Genomic DNA, 20,779 nt, shown 5'->3' on the forward strand with positions numbered 1-20,779 from the left:
ATTTTATGGTACTACCGCGGTGCGTACCTAATATAGTTATTCAATATTTGGATGCAACGAAATTTACTATTCTATTATCAATGCACATTATACAGTCATAGTAAACGAATCGTCGGACCGAAAATATATTGTACGTACAACGAGTACACCTATATAATATATACATGCTGCAGCAAATAACAGCGATATACACCACGAATAAATATCAATTCTCGATGTGTAGGTTAGGTTACACACGCGGCTATACGGCGGCCATCAATTACTAGATTAACGAGGATTTACGAGGTTTACTCTAATACAACGGTACATATAGCATGTACATTATAGGAAGTAGATAGGTATTATTATATAATCATACTATATATTATGTGTATTTATATATATATATATATAGATTAAAAGCCGTACGCGTACCTATTATTATTGTGTACACTACAGGCACTCGATTATTGCAGCGAATTAATAGGTCCGAATCAGCTCGGTATTAAAGTCTTCTAAATGAATTATGTATACACGAGGATTTTTTAATGGCTCATTTTACATTGCCTACTAATTAGTCAATAAAACTGAAATTTGGCATTAACCATTCATTATAATTTACTGGAATGGTACTTTACCCGATAACGCACTCATTGTTACGAACCGTTTCAATTTTTTACACGATTTGAAGCCATATCAAAACGACATTATTTAAAAAAAAAATGCTTTTTATCACAATATTATTTTAAGTTTTTACTTTTTTTATTTAATGACAATATGAATTTATTAATTATTAATTTCATGTTATTATTTGAGTATTGTGAGCCCGTTATAATTTTTGAATAAATATAGGTAACTACCAAAATCGGCCTTTAAACATTACTGTATAGATACAGTTTAATGACACAACAAACTGTAATATTTTGTAAAAAAATAAAAGTGCTCCATGTTTTATTTTGTAGATTAAATCGAAATGGACGTTATTGCGATAGGTATATTACTTATTTATGTATAATATATTATGCGAACAGCTATGTACGCTGTCGGAAAATGCTTAAATTTATAACTCGTGTGAGTGATGAAATTCACTGGGGAATAATGATTTTTAATGGGATATTAATTAAAATGTCACGTCTGAAAGGATCGCCACCATATGTGTGCGATCCTACGAAAAACAATATATTTTCTAGACGTCGAGAAAATAAATTGTTCGGAATATGTACAGCTGCAGGTGGAATTTAGAATGCAACTGCTCTACTAAATCATTATTCTATTTGCAAGATGATAAAAATATTAATTTAAATTGTTGAAAAAGAAAAATACTATAATATATTATAATAATATAATAAGTATTATGTGTGCATAAGCCACTAGTTATAATATTGGTTGAAATTAAATTTTTACTTTGAAAAATAAACAAATCACCATACTCTATATCATATTATTTTGGCTAGTAAATATACATTTACAGTACAGTGCTAACTATAGGGTGGTCACTAAAACTATATAAATAATATATTATTATAGATACATAAAAACAAAATCTTATAAACTATTAATTAACAGTAATTTTCTTGGTGGCAAAAGTGTTGATATATATTAATGTAATAATACAGTTAAAGATGAATCTTAAAAATGCGTTTTTACGATATTTAAAAAACTATATTGAGAATATAATATCAGATTATTAGTTTAATGATGATGTGTAGATAGGTACTTAATCGAAATTCCGCTAAATTTTTTTTTACAAAGTAAAAGTATAGATTCTAAAACTTTAGAATTTAACCTATCTGATTACTTAATTTCTAATTTTATATTTTATATATGTGTATATTATAACCATTATAGTATAAGTTCTTAGCTCATAGATATTTATATACATTCAAAAAATAACTATTTAATAAAGATAAAAAATACTAAAAAAGAAAAATAACATAAAAACTACTTGTTTCAATTTAGGTTTTAATAAATAAAAATGTAAAAAACTGATTAAACAAATAGACTCTATATACTTTGAAAAAATTAATTTATAAAACTACAGGTTAGTCCATAATAATATAATAAAATAATTATGGTACTTAAGTACACCTTTAAAAATTCAAAAAAATACGGATTCGAATTAATCTATAATTTAAACATAAAAACGGGACGAAGGTATTAAAAAAAACTGTAAATTTATTAGGTATATTTACTGTAAATTACCAATTAGGAGAATAATAATATAATACGATATAAAGCAGTATTATATGATTTAGAATGCATATAATAAATCGTAATCAACAACAGTCATCCTCAACAAAATGCACTATGAACGATTTGGTTTACATCTACTTATTTTCCACATAACATATTTTATTGAAAAATCGCCCGTTCTTGCGGTATATTCGTTTAACCCAATTTCTGCGGTTCACTGCGGTCGAACCGAGTTTCTTTCCAGGGTAAAAAAAAAAATACACCCAAACTCCCATTATGCGCGAAATAGAAAATCACTTTGAATTACATTCGCGCATTTGACCCTTTTCGGTGGAGCTCGAGGCGTTGAAACGCACCGGTAAAATCCAACAAGAAACGATGCATATACATGTATATACATATTAAACAGTAGGAGAGAGAAGCTCCGTAACGACAACGAATTTTCGTTTTTTATTTTTTAAATAAGTTCTGTCGTCGACACCCAGAAAATCCTCCGTACCCACCACCGAAGGCGAGAAAAACGTGCGTATAGTACCGGAAACAGAAGAGATTATCTAAACGGAATTCGTTTCCACGTATAATAGAGTACTGCTGCTATTACACTTATAATCTATACTACAATACTACCTACCAATTGTGCACACCAACCGGACTGCATCTTACAATCATTGTTGATTTATATAATAAAATATGTATAACAACCCTCACTATTAATGTATTTTCTTTAGATTATAATATAAATAACGTATAAAATTGTATAAATTATCGAAATATGTCATTATAGATGTTTTATAATATAATTGATGACTATTATGTCATATATATTAGACCAGAGATGTATCGTGTGTATACAATATGGCAGATAAGAAAAATCGAAAGCTAAAGATAAAAAAATTGTAATAAAACTTGGTAAATTATTTTTTCTATACAAAGAAGTAAATGAGGATGTGTTAGTTAAACAAATAATGACAATTCAACCAACGATGAACGCATTAAAATTGAATTAAATTCACTAACTATATTTTATCTAACTCTGACTAGTCTGTTTCGAATACTGTGGTGTATAGTATCTTTGAGGAAAAAAGAAATAAAAATCCGGAAAAATTATTATAAAATAACTTTTTTAATCAGTTTGTTATTTTTATCTATATTATAAAAGCAAATCCCGATTTTTTGCCACGCATACAAATCTACACCGTTCAACGTATAGCCAAAAATTGTCTTACTGTTATACCTGACAGTCTGCTGAAGGTTTTAGTACGACTTTTGTTAAGGAACATGTCCAATATCTTGAAATTTTCAGATTTTTACAGAAATATGTTTTTTGGATCTAATCACACTATTTGTAGTGAAAACTAAACATATCTACATGTGTCATATATTAAGAGTATATGCATATTTATTTCATTCTTTTTTTCGAAAAGAGAACATAATAGGTTACACAAAATAAATGTTTTGTCTCTCCCGTAAAATTTGAATTTCGACGTATATGAATTATTTATTATAATATATTAAAATAATTATTTAAACCGTACCTATAGCTAAGCAATCACCCACAATCCATCTCAGAATGTGTAAATAGAATCGACGATGAATCAATTATTATTGTCGACATATAATATGAGATGTGACTTATCGATGATGTGAACAGTCCTGCGGGGTTTGAAGTATAGATCACCGCGTTCCAACTACGACTGACGAACTTAATCTTGAGACTCGAGTAGTTAAGATCGATTAAAACACATCCAATAATAACAATAACCAATAGAAAAGAAGTATAATAAGTCAGTAGCGCGCTGATTGGCTCTATGATGCGAAACCCCGCAGAATGCAATGCCCGATGTTATTGTTTAATAATCATTATTATTGTTATTAATTTAACGACGTTATAATTGTATTATATGATATATTTTCCAGGTGTAAGAACAATGATATTAATGTGAAAAAAAAATAGTTTTTCTATAAGTATATTTATGAAAATTCATAAACACATTAAATTATTATTATTTTGCGTAGGTATAAGATACCTACACTTTATAGCTTTATTATCATCGATATATTTATAGGTATACACATTTTTACTATAGAATTTGAGAATACTTTTTGGCATATAATCACAGTCGATTGACTGTGCTGCGACCACCGAGATTCTGTTGTTCAATATTATGTTATATAATATTATTATATACAATAGAGTAGTGGATACTGCGACCGCAATATTATTATGACTATCAGGCATCAGCTCATAAATCGTAAGAGATCATATTTAGTATAAATAAACATATATAGAATGTTTATGATTTAGATAAAATCATGTATAGTTCTCAGCGAACATGACTGTACAATAATTACGCGAACGTATACACGATCGTTTGACAATACTATCGTGAATTTTTTGCATACTCTTCGATGTAATAACGGACGTAGACGAAAATTGTTTGGTCCGAAAAATTTGGTAACGACTAACGATTATATACGACTTGAATAATTGCAAATCTATAATATATTTACACACTGTTCAGCGATAATTTTCGTATATTTTCAGCTCGACTTATAACATATGAAATAATATTGAACGGTTCATAAATCATATTAAACAAAATGCGTTCGACTCCATTTGTTATTACATATCGCCGTCAGATAACGTCAAGACCACATAAATTGCTTTAAAAATTATTTATTTATTATATTATTGTTAAACGTTTTTACTATCGATATTCAATGTTTTTTTTTCGTATTTTTTCGTTTAACACAAGACGCATAAAATTAATAATTAGGAACCTACATAGAAATTTATAGTAAATAAATTTATAAATAAGCATAATATCGTTCCGGTATGTTACATATATTATATGGGTGTTTTTTCATCAGTTAATAGTAACGTTTAAATTTTCCATAACTGTAAGTTTAATTAACTCACCGAAAACTGTTATTTATAAAATGTATAAATATTTTTATCGTAATAATTTGACATTAGATTGAAAATTATCGGTTATTTGAATATATGTACCTAGGTATAATTGGTTAAAATATTCTTAAACAAATGGTTTAACGCATAATGGCTGCAATTCATGCCGTAGTGGTAGTCGATAATTTAACATTTAATATTTAAAATATTCTAAAATTCGAAATTTAAACAACTCATTTATAATTTATCCCTAAAAAAATTATTTATATGGTGTTATAAAAAAATATTGCCGAACCTAATTCTTAAATATTTAATTAGTGAAAACTAATATTAAACGTTTTTACCTAATTGAAACATCTATAATACCGACGTCGATGTTGATATAAATTCTTGGAAAAAAGGCTGCTTTGTGATAGATCACGTGTGACAACATTAATATACATCACTGCACGCGCTCGCAAATTCTACGAAAATGTTTTCTTGTTACAAGTCCTATCGATGGCCTAAGAAGGATTTCAATTATCTTCGTGAACATAAAGCTGAAAAGCGAGATTGACAGCGAATTAAGACGTTGTTCTCAGAAAACATTACAAAGGTATAAAAATAAATGAAAAATACAAAATAGTTTGAGCATTTTTAATACATATGTTATTAAAACTTAAACTTAAAAAACAATTTTTACGAGTACCTAATATCAATATTTATTTGGCTACTATAAAAATACTTTTAAGAAGTCTAGGATTGAATTTTCGAGCTTAAATAAATAAGCACTTTCCCTATAAACTACCATTGATTACAGTCTAAGTCTATTCATATTTGTCGTCTATTATAATATTATGATAACATAATAAACATAATACATTATAAATATTGTACGATGGCCACTCGTATAAACACGTTATTTATGACTCACTTAGAGATATTAAACCAGAGAATAGAAAAATACCAACAGTTTTATCGGAAAATATTTGCATGTCTCTTCCTCGCCCGTATTATATATCAGTGCTGCGTACTATAATATAATTTCGATGACATACGAGTGTAATAAAAATAATTTATTGAAAAATTCAATCGGTGACATATTCAAGCCTCGTAATAATAATATGCACGTTTCTTTCCGTATAACGGACTATACTACACAACACTATATAACGACAGTAATAATACGCGTTTATTTTAATATATCGGACAATACATATAATATTATGCACCGTACAGTACAACCGTTTCGCGTTATCGGCTCGCTCAAATCGTTTGATAGTTGCGACGTTTTACGTACAACTTTGATGAAATAATAAAAGTCATCCGATTCGATCCTGCTCGTATCGTACGTTATTAACAAATGTTTATATACGATTATTGTTTATCGTCATCGGACAGCGGACACGTACCTGCTCACATATTTTATAATTCTAATATAACGGTAACAGTACGGCTTTTTAAGTATACAATAATATGGAAAGTCGTTATTTTCTGTGCCGACCGCAACGACATAATGCGTACGCGGGATATGCCCTCGACTCGTCCTGATCCCGGGATTACGTTTGCGAGGAGGAAGTCTGAGTACGCGAGCTCATACAAACACACATGTAGGTGTATACGTATGCCGGGAAAAAAGTGTTAGCTCTTCGGAACCCTATATTTATATAAAGTGGCTCGACTCGCGAGTTAAAGGATTTTGGCTATGTTTTATGCGCCCCCGTAAAACGTTTTTCCCTCTCTACGACATGCATTTAAACTCCCTTTTAATTAAGCACACACACACACACACACATGGCGTTAAAATATTGTCGGCGGCCTCCTCTCGTTTCCACGGCGGTGCGCAATGTCTAGTTATTATACGTATATTATATTATTTTAATAAAAGGTACAACACTGATCTTTTTTTTCCTCGTTTGAACCGACGACCGCAAAAGGGTCGCGGCCGGTGGCGGCCATCGTTTATCATATTATGTAGAATAGTCAACATTTTGCAACATGTAAATGCTGCGTTTCCTTTACACCAACTATCCAACGTGTAAGTGTGGTGTATAAAGATCGGTTGATTGTGTTTCGAAATGGATATAGTCGTCCTTTTCGTGGTTTTCGTGCTCAGAACACGACGTGGGTGTCTGCATCGTGCCGGTGACTTCTATATCACCCGCCTAGAAGTCTTGTGCTTCCGAATCCTGTAATGTGCGTATTCGATTTATGTGATTATATGTATTAATAAGCTACTTATTATCAATCATTTGAGCAAAAATGTACAGGATATTTATTATAAAGGGTCTAACTGGTAAAATACACATTTTAAAAGCTCTCAGCAAAACATCTAAAATCTAATAATAGTTGTTGTAAAACTAAGTGAAAGACACTCAATTATGGAAATACTATGTCATATTATATTGTAGTAAGTACCAGACGCGATGTGCAGGATTATATTTCTTAAGTACGACGTCACCACCGCATAGTAATGAACGTCAATATTATTATTATGCAGAAAGGCGTCTTAAAAGGGATTAATTAAATAGTATTATGTTTAACGCATAACATACCCGTTGAATTCGTATTATAATAATATACGAGTAAGGATTATTAAGTCGTACATATGATAATAACTATACTATGTACTTTTGAGATGTCGACTGACATTTTCATAGGTATAAAACGTTTTTCCATCTCAACACGCAAAAATGTACCATGAAATGCTTTGTTACAATCTAAGCGGCATAGTTTCATACCGATACCTATTGTGTTTAAGAGAACCGATTTCCGTCACTCAGACGCATTATGTTTTAAAGAGATGTTTACCTTATACGTCTGATCACAATAATATTATAATATTTTTCATACAATCAAACGCTATACGATAATCGTCGATTTACCGCCATACTGGGTTTACGTGTAATTTCCGCTTTTAAACAATATCTTATTATGCTCCACGTAACAATATCGTAACGTGATATTTTTATAGTTAATCCGTTTGTCGTATAACAGTAGGGCGGTATTATATGAACAATAATTTTACCTTTCAACATTTAAAAAGAATAATAATTATTATAGTCACGCGGCGTTTTAATTAGGCAATTCTGATACACCCCGGCCACGTGTGCAATTTATAATAAATTATTCTCGGATATTATTATCATACATGGCAACCTCAATATCATGAATATTATGGTTTTAGTACCTACCTGGTTTATGTGTATTACAAGTACATTATATTATAATAATTGTACCATCCGGATTCCGGTAAATGAAAGTGTAACATCAGTACGTAATTCAGTGTAATGCTATTATACTGTTCTGTTACTGGTAACTACAAAAATCAAATTATTCGGAAAATAAAATGTTATGTTTTTGTATTTTATAATTGAATAAAATTGTTTTAAGTATACTTCATTATTGAATTATATGGAAAATAAAGCTAGAAATTCAAAAAAGCTTTTAATTCTGGGATAAATAAATTATTTTGATCACAATAAAAAGTTATTTTTTTGTATCCAATTACAAGGCAGCTCCAAACACTCATATCCAAATAACTTATCATCATAAATGACTATACCGTTGGTCTACTATATTGTGTTAAATTTTTCGCAAATTATGTTTTCTAATAATCGTAATAACACTTAACACCGGCTGTTTATTGGTAGTTTGAATTTCTCTTTATACGAAAGTACCTAGTAACATTAGTCAGTATAATGAAAACAATACGATTAATGTGAATATTTACTCGAAACATCGTTTTTTTTTATCGCTTGAAAATGTACAGATAATACGTAGAACCGTAACAAAAGCATCCGTGGGCACTTGCATTTACTGTATAACAACACGGCGTTTAGCTATATACCGACGACTGAAATAACATTTTTCATGTCGTTTCGTTTTTTGAACCGACAGTCGTCGAAGAATACAAATCGGGGCTAACAATATGATGTCGTTATGATCGCGGAGTGGAACGGAAAACCATAATAGAGACAGTCCGCGGGAAGAATACAATATGTGCATATAACACGTAATATTACATATATAGGTCGGTATCACGCTCGAAGTCATCGACTATCGCGATAACAAATGACGATGACGATAATAATAATAATAGTAATAATGCGCATACGCGCGAGCACATTATCATACGCGTCGTCGTCGCGGCGCTGCGGTTTTCCGTCAAATATTCATGAACGCATTTTAACTCTCACACCCGGACGTCTGCAGTGTATATAATGCACGACCCCCGGGGCCCTCCCTAATAACACACACGAGGCCGAGAAACCGGAAGGGTTCCTATAGTTTTCCGCACACACACACAATACAGTATATTATACGGATGACTTTGACTCGGTATGCGCGTGTACCGCTACGGAATTATTCACGTGTTTAGATAAGCAATTCGTCATTCGAATGGATGTCGACACTCATTGGCATCGGATGACTTGGCTAGAAAGTTTCGCCGCACGTATACGCATAATATAAATATCTACATATATATATATATATACGACTGCGACGAATGATTATATTTCCGTGGCGGTAATGTATGCCGAGCCCGAACGTCGTGTGTTATATTATAATATGCACCCCTCGTCGCACTCTCGGTTTTAAATAACAACAAGTTCGGCAGCGGCGGCGACACCGAGTCTGTCCGCCGTATATTATATAGGTATAGGTACGTGTTTGCGTACACGACTGAATTATATTATATAGGTACGAGTAAGCGGCGCAGAACTCTCGTCCGTCCGTCGCTTCTCATTATTGTTTTAAACGCGCGACTTCCGGATTTTCGATTCTGTAATTGACAACCCCGCGTCAACCGATCGACTGTTTTATAACGTATAATATAATATGTATAATATATAAGCGATATATACCTAGGTACCATCTGTTGTCTATACATTATTAATACTATTTACAGACGAGTGATCGTATTGACAGTATGTAATTATTGTGTACGTTCGATGTCTCGCAAAGTGTTGACGATTTTGAAAATATCTTTTTTTTTTACACGATATAATATGCGAATTTATCATAATAAAACAACCCTTTTTGGAAATAAAGAATAATTTAATAAAAAACATAATTTGTGCTTGTTGTAAAAATATTTGTATAGATTGGATAAATTTAAAATTTAAAAGAAATAGGTATATGATATAAATAATAATCACTCTTTTTAAATGTGATTTCAATAAACTAAAATTGAAAAAATATTTCGGTTTTGTGTGTAAAATTTGTAATATAATACGCTGTTATTTAAATAGAAAAAAAACAAAAGAAATACCTAGTACAAATTAAAAACAAATTTAAAAATATTGTTCTGTATAATATATTCTTATTCTGATTTATATTATAAATAATTATATAAGCTTTTAGCGTATATACTTCGTCCAAATGGTTTATAAAGGTATAACCTTTTTTCAGGATGTTTTTTGAAGAACTTACTGGTTTCAAAAGACAACCGATGTAAAAAAAATAATTCTCATAGTTTTTCTTTAAACATATTCATTTATATTGAAGATAATAACAGGGTAAAAAATCATTTATACAGAATAAGCAGAATGTTCATTTATTTTCATGACGGTATTACGGAATCGTAGAATTATGATAAGAAATCAAGAAAATTGATTTTATTTTTTAACTTGAATTAAAAAAAAAAATGCATAATTTCAATGAGAGTTAGGGGTTTATGGTGCAGCCAGAGGCAAACATGGGGAAAGTTTAATATAATAATCACAGTATATGGTCTTCGGTCGACTTACAATTGTCGCACAAGCGTGCACAAGAGTGTTACGAGAACTCGAGTCGCAAACAGAAAACTTTCTGTTTGTTATACCTATGTATGACTATGTATACATGTACTCCGATACACTGGTCCTTCACTAGTTCAAGTACTACGATTCGAGTTGTAAGGAAATATTTTAACCCGACGAGAAAAAGTACAGCTTGGACTTTTACGTGCTTTTCGTATCGTTTTTTTTTTTTAATTACGACTGTTGCGTACAACATTAAAAATTTAAAGATTTTATAACGCGCATTCGCCAATATATTTGTACACATATCGGTTAGGAAGCGTGCGTGTATATATTATAGGTATAATAGTATACAGCTGCTCGACCTGAGGATTTAATTGGTTTTTAAGTACAAATGAATAAAAAATAAAGGGTCAGCCGAACGGGTATACATTCGAGGATTATTGAATAATTAAACACGGTCACCAAACAATTCAATCACTATTGAAATCGCTGATTTTAAATCGCAAGTGAATATGACTTTATAAAAAATAAAAAATAAAAAATAAAAGAAGAAAAAAACCGTCTGCGCGTAATATAATAATATATTCACATGTCCTCGAATGAGGATATTATATTATTATACATGTATACAGTCAATGTACACTTAAAGTGCGCGTACGTAATCGGAATTCAATATGCGCGTATTCCCGTGGTATACACGTATATATACATTTTATTATAATATTGTGCATAACATGAGTTAAATGAATAATAACTACGATTTAAAACCTTGTAAACATAGGTAATACCGTCTTTTCGATTGAAAAAAAACATCGTACCTGTGTATAATATTAATATTAATATTTGATTATTATATACTATGAACGCGTATCATTTTAAAAGGATTAAAAATTGTATCGTATTATATTCAAATCTTCGATCTCGTATAATGTTAAATATTTAAATCGTAATAGAACACAAAACAACATTGTTTTTTTTTATTATTTATAATTTTCAAATCAGTAACAATATGTTAATAACACCTGTAAGTACTTATACGTAATAATATTACAATGTATATCAAATCCGTTACCATTACTCATGTATATATTATATTACATACAATTAATCGGTCATCATTTTTAATTCCTTCTCGACTTGTATGCTTAACATAATAATATTATTAATATAACACTCGGCTGGAACTAGCAATAAGCGCTTTGGATAAATACTAAACCCTCTTCATAATTTTTTTTTATCATTATAAAACCCATATTATTATATTATGATGTATTTATTAAACGCAGTATCGTACGGCATATAATTTTGGTTAAAAAAAAAAAAAACGTTTTGAATAAATAAATAACGACTGTTGATGAAGACATTTTAAAGACTTCGAAGAACGTGATATAATGGTAATATTTTTATATTTAGTGTGATTACCTATTATTATACGATAACAGTTTTGGTCACGAATGCACGAACCGTTTAATTAAAACTACAAAGTCTAATTCTTGTCTTTTGAATTTTTCGGTTAGAAACGAATAAGTATCAAATGGAACGGAAACGAAGAGCTGTTGCCGCAGAGTTTGTGCACTATATATTATGCATGATGCAACTAAAATCGCATTGTTTGGATTCCATTACGATGTATACAGTTATAACAAAAGTATAGTAAAATTTAATTTCTAATTAATTAACACGGAATATTGTGCGTAAAAAATACGTTTATGCCATCGTGTTCTATGCTTTAGAACAAATGGTCCGTAGGGTAAATAGCAATTTTATGATCGCAAATACATGTAAAAATAATATATATTTGTGTGTGTGTGTGTGTGTGTGTGCGTAAAAAGTTTCTCAATATAACTCGATGTGTTGCAATCGTGAATGTGCAGCCATTTCTTGATTAAGGAACGGCTAGAAATTAAAAAAAAAAAATACTCGTTTTTTTTGCTACTGACGTGCGTATAACGTAGTAATAATACGACGTGATGGGTTCTTTGGGAGGGTTTTACCAATTAAAAGAGATGAATAGATGACTTTTTTAAATGGACCTTTTTCTCATTTTTTATTTTTTTTTCATTTACCGGTCAGTTAATTTGATTCTTCCGACGATATTTCGAGTCGCAATGATGACAAAAAGGCGTGTGACCTTTGGCACTGCAAGCGGGTCGCCAGAGAAATTAATGGATCAACGAGCTGCAGCCGGTGCATTATACATATATAGGCACGTATATCTGTAAAGGGATGTTTCCAAACAATACGCTAGCGCTGTGGTCGTTGAAAAGGCGTAAAAATTGAGAAAGGGAGAGAGAAATTGAGTGAGTGTGAGATAGAAAAACCGAGTGAAAAAGAAAGAAAATTAAGATAAAGGGTCATATTTTCCTATTAATCTCGTGATTATTATCATTATTATACGCAATAATAATAATAGAGAAAATAACTGTTCATCTTAACGACTTAAGAGCGTGCACGCGCTTGATTACCTGCTGCTGCACTGCATAATGTTAATGTAGATCTCGAGGGGAGACAAGGTAAAAAAAAAAAAAAAAAAAATGATACTCGACGACGGGTATTTTAAAGTATACAAAAAATATATCACACGCCAATGAGCTGGGACTCCGAGAGTGAGGTGTACCTACAGGAGGTTGCAGAGGGGTGATGCGGTCAGGGCGATGGCGCTGCAGTGTGCAGCTTGCAGAGGCGACTCTCCGCTGCATCAGTAGTGGTGGTGGTGATGGTGGTGTGAATTGGCGTTTGGAGTGGTCAAGGGTTGTAGGCAGTGACAGTGGAGAAGGGATGTGACTACACCTGCAGGTACATTTACCACGATGAGGGGAGGACGGTAGAAGACTAGGTGGCAGAATAGGGGAAGGCGGTCGTTGGCGAACGTATTGATCCGACGGTGATGGCGGTAGGGCGAACCGGGCCCTTGGGTGGGAAACGGCATGACGAGGACCCCTGCACCCCGGCGCAACGCGCAAAATGTTGCGTAACTTGGGGAAAGGGGTGACCGGGTGGCTACGGAAAGGGGGTCGACGCTCGGCGCGCCCGGTGCATCGCCTCCGCAACGGATATTTTGGTGGTTGCACGAAAATTGCAGCCCGTCATCGGATAGTCGTAGAATTTTTCAACGGTATACAATAACAATATGTTACACGATATATTTTGTTCTCTTATGTATAATATAATAAAATATTGTATTATAATTTTCATAATAATATTGATTGTTTTTATTATATCATTAACGAAAATAACTATTAAAATGTATTATTGTTCATGATTTTTTGTGAGAAAATTTCTTTTAGTTAAAAACGATAACGCTGAATAATTATTGTAATAGACTGCGGGTAGACATGTAAAATATAGAAATCCGATTAAAAATATGTCTATTAACAACTTGTTACAGATTGCACTTGTCCTTGTACAGTTCGAGTACACATAATATTTTAATGGGCAATTTACGTTGCCAGCATCATATGACGAAGAGCAGAAAATTCAATTTTACATTTTTTATGTAGGTTAAATGGCATTTGAATAGAAAACGCTTCCGTAAATAAAAAAAAAAAACGATTTTAGTATAATAATGCTTTATCGATTTGTTCTCGACGAAAAACTCCAGTCCACTTGTGTGCACTTGCGCGGTTCATATATATTTACAATATGCAACTTCCTGAATATTTAGGTATACTGCATTAATACAATTGTAAATTGGTTTTAAAACTTGTAATTATTGCGTTTTGGTACAACATATAATATTATATAGCGGCTTTCAATTGAATATTTACAGTTACATATTATATCCCGTTTTAGAATTTAAAATTGAAATTATAGTTTAATTAAATGAAGGCAGTTATTAGAGATGTTAAATTTTAGAAATTATATATTCCAAAAATAATTAAATATGTTTAATATCAAAAAATTTATGTAATTTAATTAATATTTTTTAAATATAACTATATTGTATTAGTTTATTAAAAATATTATAAAACTTTTAATGTCGTTTGATACAATTTAGAAAATATATATTTATATAAATATAACATATATATTTCATTGGCTTATTATTATTAATCATAAACAATTATAATACATTTCACCTCAATGGTGTTCTTAATATATTGATTTTAATAATTTTGCATAAACTATATTCTTCAATTATTCATGAATAAACAATATACATGTAACATAAATAATCATTCAGAAAATTTTGTTATAAAATTTCCTCTAGAAATAGTAGCAGCTTGAAATTATAATTTTTAAAATTTTTAAAATGAAAATTTTATACTAACATCACTAATCACACCATAACGGTGTTTAGAAAACATAAAAAAAAATTGAAATAATACATTTTACAAAAAAAAAAATATATTTTTCAATAAATTATTAGAAAATCGTATGATATTAATTAATGCATTTGTATATCACAGACGTCTCATAAATATTACAGCATCAATTAACATTAAATAAAATATCTTAAGTGTTTAAAGATGAAATACTTACGCAATAGTGCGCATTATACTAAAAATATATAATAATATGAAGAATTAAAACATCCATCGTCTCGTTTAGAATCAAGTTACAAGATTTTTTTGACGTTGTTATAAACAAACTTGTACTTTGAAACTATAATAGTTACGATTATATATATATATAAGAAATACGTAGGTATAACAAAACATTTTAATCCAACTTCTGTGTGATACGAAAACGGACAATTACTAAGTGTACATTATTTTCATTCAGAAGAAATTTTCAAAATATAAAAACATTCTCAGGGTTCGCAGCGAAGGGGTGTTACGGTCTTATAGATAAGAATAACCACCGTGTAATAAATAAAAAAAAAAAATTAAAGCAATAAAAATAAAATAAAAACGAGCGTGCAATGAATTCAGTTTTTAACGTCAAGTGCCGGGAAAACTTTTTAAAATAACTTTATAATTAATACGGCTAATTATAACGATATCTGCGATTTTCGAGAGATGATAAGGTGACGTTGGCGGTACGGAAATTCGTACTCAACAGTATGCCCGTGAATCTATTGTATAGTGACGCGCGTGCACCAATCTTTGTGTAAATTTGTGTTAACCTCGTCGGTAGTTGAATATTATAATATCAAGGACCGGCCGAAAAAAATTAACTATAAAGAGTTGGTATACGCGGCTGTGAGGGAGTGTACACATTTTTGCGGGCTGCCGACCTGCATATTTTATAATACGACTGTTTTTTTTTTTTTACCGTAATGGGCTTCTACCCGTATTTATTTTTTACGGATTAAAAGGTTTTTTATTATTTAATCGGGGTTTACCGATCCCGCTCGCACTCTCGACCCACGTCGCAGAGTTCGTTCGCACCACTGCGAATACTTGTCACGGTTCGTCGTACTTCGCTCAACGAAGATTGCCCTCGCATCCTAATTCCGTTCCAATTACCGTCTTTTTACTTTTATTATTATTTTGCTTTATTTTTATTATTCGTACTTTTCTTTTTTTTTTTCGTATTTTTTGATCCTCTGCAGACTTGGGATTTTTCCCGACGGAACGGTGGCTTCAATGTCTCGGGGGACATGCTGGAACGCCTAAGTACCACAACGTCAACGAAATGGAGACGACGGGAAAAAATAATGATAATACGACAGGGCTCGATGAATATTTATAAGGTTTTTTCGTGATCTTTGATTTACCAGAATTCTTTATCAACAAAAATATTTCGTTTTTCACGTGGGGGAGGAATACGTATTGTGTTCACGTCAACTGTCAATCAGCATTTGACATGGTAGTGTTTATGTTATAAATCAGTGTAATAGCAGTATAAATTTTTATTTATATAGTAATAGTATACCTTGTACGCCAAAAGATACATTGTAAAGATATATGGTGAACTCCATACGAGAAAAACACGATTTCGGCGATGAGTGGGTGTAGAAAAAACGTATACTCACGTATGGGATAATAGTCAAAATCGATACGACCATTAACCCGTCACCTTATACAGATCGCGTTATTAATACATTACTTATAAAAGACATAATATTATATTGTTTCAACGTATTTTTTTTTAACCTGACGTTTAGTAACCTGATATTAATTGCAAATTAAACTATATTTTTGAGAAATATTTTAATCAACCTACGTGATTATTTACATTTACGTATTTGATAGTACACTTTAAAGCGAAGATTAAAATATGGCGTACTTCGCAATTTAATTGTAAATGTTCCGTTTTAAACAAATACGAATTTCACGATCAGCAGTGACAGCAGATCAAAAATGACGAATCGTCTCTTCTGTGTAAATGAAACAATATTATATTATGCATTATTAAACGTGCCGTAGTCTATAAATAAGTATATATAAGTATATATAGTATATAATATATAGTCTACATAAGTCTATATATTAGCCTTATAAATTTAATGCGTTCCTATGGATTATGATACAGTATAATACATTATTTACCATATTTGACCATTTGTGTGTGACGTTAATTGAATTTCGAAGTCTTTCACAGACTTCTTGGCCCCAAACTAACTAGAATCTTAAAGAAAAGAACAATTCCAATTGGTTAGGTGACGTAATGTTTTACACTTCTTCTTTTTTTGTGAAGAACATCGATAAGTTTATTCAAAGAATGTATAAGTTTCAAACTTAAACAAAATTTATAATAATATGTTTCATATATTTTAAGTCTATAGGTACAGCGTCTTATTTTTGGAGGAAAATGACGATGATCATTTTATATGTGTAGGAACTCACATAATATCTCGTTTGGATGGTTTATGGCCTGACTTTTATGTTTGTGATCAATCTTAAACAACTCGGTCGGACCCATCCTTTTGGGTTAAAACAAGGCCCAGTGCGGGTATGTCTTGAGAAACTCGTCGTACCGCAATTACCGCTTACCCGCCCACGGCCACGGTCGTACGAAATACTTTACGGTACTATGGCCAACCGCCGCGGTCCTCAAAGGCACACGAAAGCGCCACACTCCTTTTGTACGACGTAATATAATACCTGTACAAAATATCCATTGCCTTATATTACAGTATAATAATATAATGTACATATATATATATATATATTCCACGTAACCCTTTTTTTCATCTCCTTAAAGGAGCGGTACTAAATCAAACGTGACGCGACGAGACGTCTTTTGAAGACGTGCCTCTGCGGTTAATGCACACACCGCTCGTGACTGCTGCAGCGTTGAACACATTATTATTATGCGATATATTTTCCGCGAGACGCGCGTGTTTACCCCATGCGACGACAACGTTATTTGCATTCGAAATGTCAAATTACGTTTCGACGCCAGTTTCGTTAATCGACGCAATTAGCACACTCTAAACACTGTTTCATAACATTGACATTTCCCAAAGGCCTTACAATATATATATATATGAGCAAACCGCGCGTCTCTCACTAACGTATTTATATACATATTTATAATACACTAATGGCACACGCGCGCGCGACGCCTAATCATCGTCCCACGCCCTCTTTACGTTATTATTATTAATCATCAGGCGGCGTTTGTAGCGCGTTTGTCGTATACGAAATATATTTTATTATCATTATTATTATGTCGCCGCCGTTGTCATCGTTATAATATTATCATTATTATTATTACTATGCTTTACCGAGCGATTAAAAGCCATATTTATACATATATATACATATATTATTGTATGCACTACTTACAAAAGGCTTCGAGAAATATTTGTCACAATATTTTATATAATTGGTAGAAATGAACGAAACACCGTGCCACCCGACCACGATGAACAGTCAGCGAGTGACAGTCAAAATCCCCGACGGATTGCCGGCCCTAATGATGGTCGTCGCTCGAGAGGTGAGTACGCATTACACACACACACACATGAACCTAAACCTAGCTGGTCTTAAATAATTGCCGATTTATTGACACGCCAAATGTCTTATAAATCAGACAGACTATGACACGTATGTGTTTTCCCGCCTTTCACGTGTACAAAATTGATGAGGACAAATCAACCACCACTACAAAATTTGTTCTCTGCAGTAAGTCGTAGGCTAAATAAGAAACTTGTCTCTTTCCAATCAGACTAGCCCCTTTTGTCTTGTGACACGCTGTTTGGAAACAATACGTTTTTTATCCAATTAGACGGCTTATTTTCAAGCTAATAACAATTAGGGGCCAGTCATAATAATTATAAAATCTACCTATATTCTTTCAGTACCTACTACCTACTCAATTTAGTTATTATTCTTTATTAAAACAGAAAATGTTTTTTTTATTATTTGTTTATTATTACATAGTGTAGCCAGTGTAGGTATTGTATATAATTAATAATATACTATTAATAAATTAATAGTAATAATTGGAATATTATATAGTACACAATACATTATGATTTTTGGCAATACTTGTTTGTCTTACACAATATTTTAGACATTGTTGATAAACTTAAACTTGAGATTTATCTTTATTATACGCCATCTGAGCGATAGTAAAAATAAATTGAGAATTATATGGATTAGTATTCAGACTACCTTCACGCAAGTTCATTTTTCTATATTTTTGATACCTATCATTTTCCACTGAGAGAAAATTTTCTTGAATACTTATCCTACGAGATATACAATAATAATAGTATAAGTACATCAGGTGAGCACAACTTTTTTTTCCTCAATTCTGTGAGCACATATTATGTCTGACTTTTTATTTTTTATGTTTATTTTAATTTATCACACGTCATCAAAATTATCTTTAACAAATAATATTATTTTTTTTTTTTTTATAAAGATGCTTATAACTATTAGTGGTGGAATAGTATATAATATTAATTTAATGGTTTTAACAAAACACTTTTTAGATTATGAAATTAAATGATATATTGTATAGATTTTCATAATTTAAAAAGCAAGATACTGCTTTTAAAAACAAATAAAGTAATAGAATAAAAAAAAATAAATATTTACTTGATATAAAATTATAAACCAAACACTAAAAATTTTTTTTTTCAAAAAATACTTATTCAAACAAATTGAATAAAAGTTTTTTTTATTTTTTTTTAAAGTTATGTAATGCACATCTAGGTGATGCGTCACGCCCCTGAAGACGAGTGCACGGCGTACTCAATCGTAGCCGATTACTTGGAAGAAATGATAAAGGAAAATCGTGGAAAAAGCGTCTCTTCTATAGACAACGAATGGACTCGTGAAATTATTGCTCAAAACTTGTTAAAAACGGTTGAAAAATACGGCGTAACAACCGAATCAGCTAACGACGCTGCAACTTTAATACAGGTAATTGTTCGCTGGAACAAATCGATTAGCATAATAATATAGGTAATATTACAATATCATTTCGTTGTTCATTTGTTCAGAGAGCGTGGAGAAAACACAATAAACCAGTTTCGAAATTAAAACAAGATTCTTTGGAAACGGGAGACTGCTTCTCTTCTAAAGAACTTCTGGAGGACACTTTCGATGAAATGAATTGCGAAAACGATTCTGACGACATGGAACGTGTGAATGTAGTGAAAAAAGGCCAGAGAGACTATGTGCCACCTATTCCAGATTTCATAAAAGATTCATACTCGTTGAAATATGAAGGAAGTGTAAACAGTCAGCTAAAGGATATTTCTTATGAAGACGAAGAATAAAATTAAATAATTTAAAGTCGTAAGGGTGTACACATTTTTGATTTATTTATTTAATTATTCGTATTAAGACTATCCATTCATATCAATAAACAGTAATGAATTTCGTTCGTGTAAACACTGTTTTTCGTTTAATATCTGAAAACAAACGCTTTAATTATATATTTTACTCTTGCTGGATACGGCACTACGATTGTTCCCGACTTAAAAGGACTTTTTAATTATTTTTTTTCAAATCTTATAATTGGAGAATAATTATTATTTAATTATTTTTTTAATACAATCTTACCGAAATATAGGTTTTACGCAATACTTTTTCACAACAATCAAACAAAATAATAAAAAGCCCTT

The 20,779-nt window shown here is 31.2% G+C and overlaps 1 protein-coding gene across 1 annotated transcript; it reads left to right on the top strand.

The window, feature by feature from the left end:
- Window positions 1-18,404: 18,404 nt before the first annotated feature.
- LOC126550035 (uncharacterized) lies at window positions 18,405-20,546 on the top strand. The gene is made up of 3 exons (XM_050200809.1): window positions 18,405-18,636; window positions 19,863-20,072; window positions 20,153-20,546. Exons 1-3 carry the CDS (start codon window positions 18,535-18,537, stop codon window positions 20,429-20,431), a joined length of 591 nt encoding a protein of 196 aa, XP_050056766.1. The 5' UTR covers window positions 18,405-18,534; the 3' UTR covers window positions 20,432-20,546.
- The last annotated feature ends 233 nt before the right edge of the window (window positions 20,547-20,779 follow it).

The sequence above is a fragment of the Aphis gossypii genome, chromosome 2 (assembly GCF_020184175.1).
Source record: "Aphis gossypii isolate Hap1 chromosome 2, ASM2018417v2, whole genome shotgun sequence".
Lineage (NCBI taxonomy): Eukaryota > Metazoa > Arthropoda > Insecta > Hemiptera > Aphididae > Aphis > Aphis gossypii.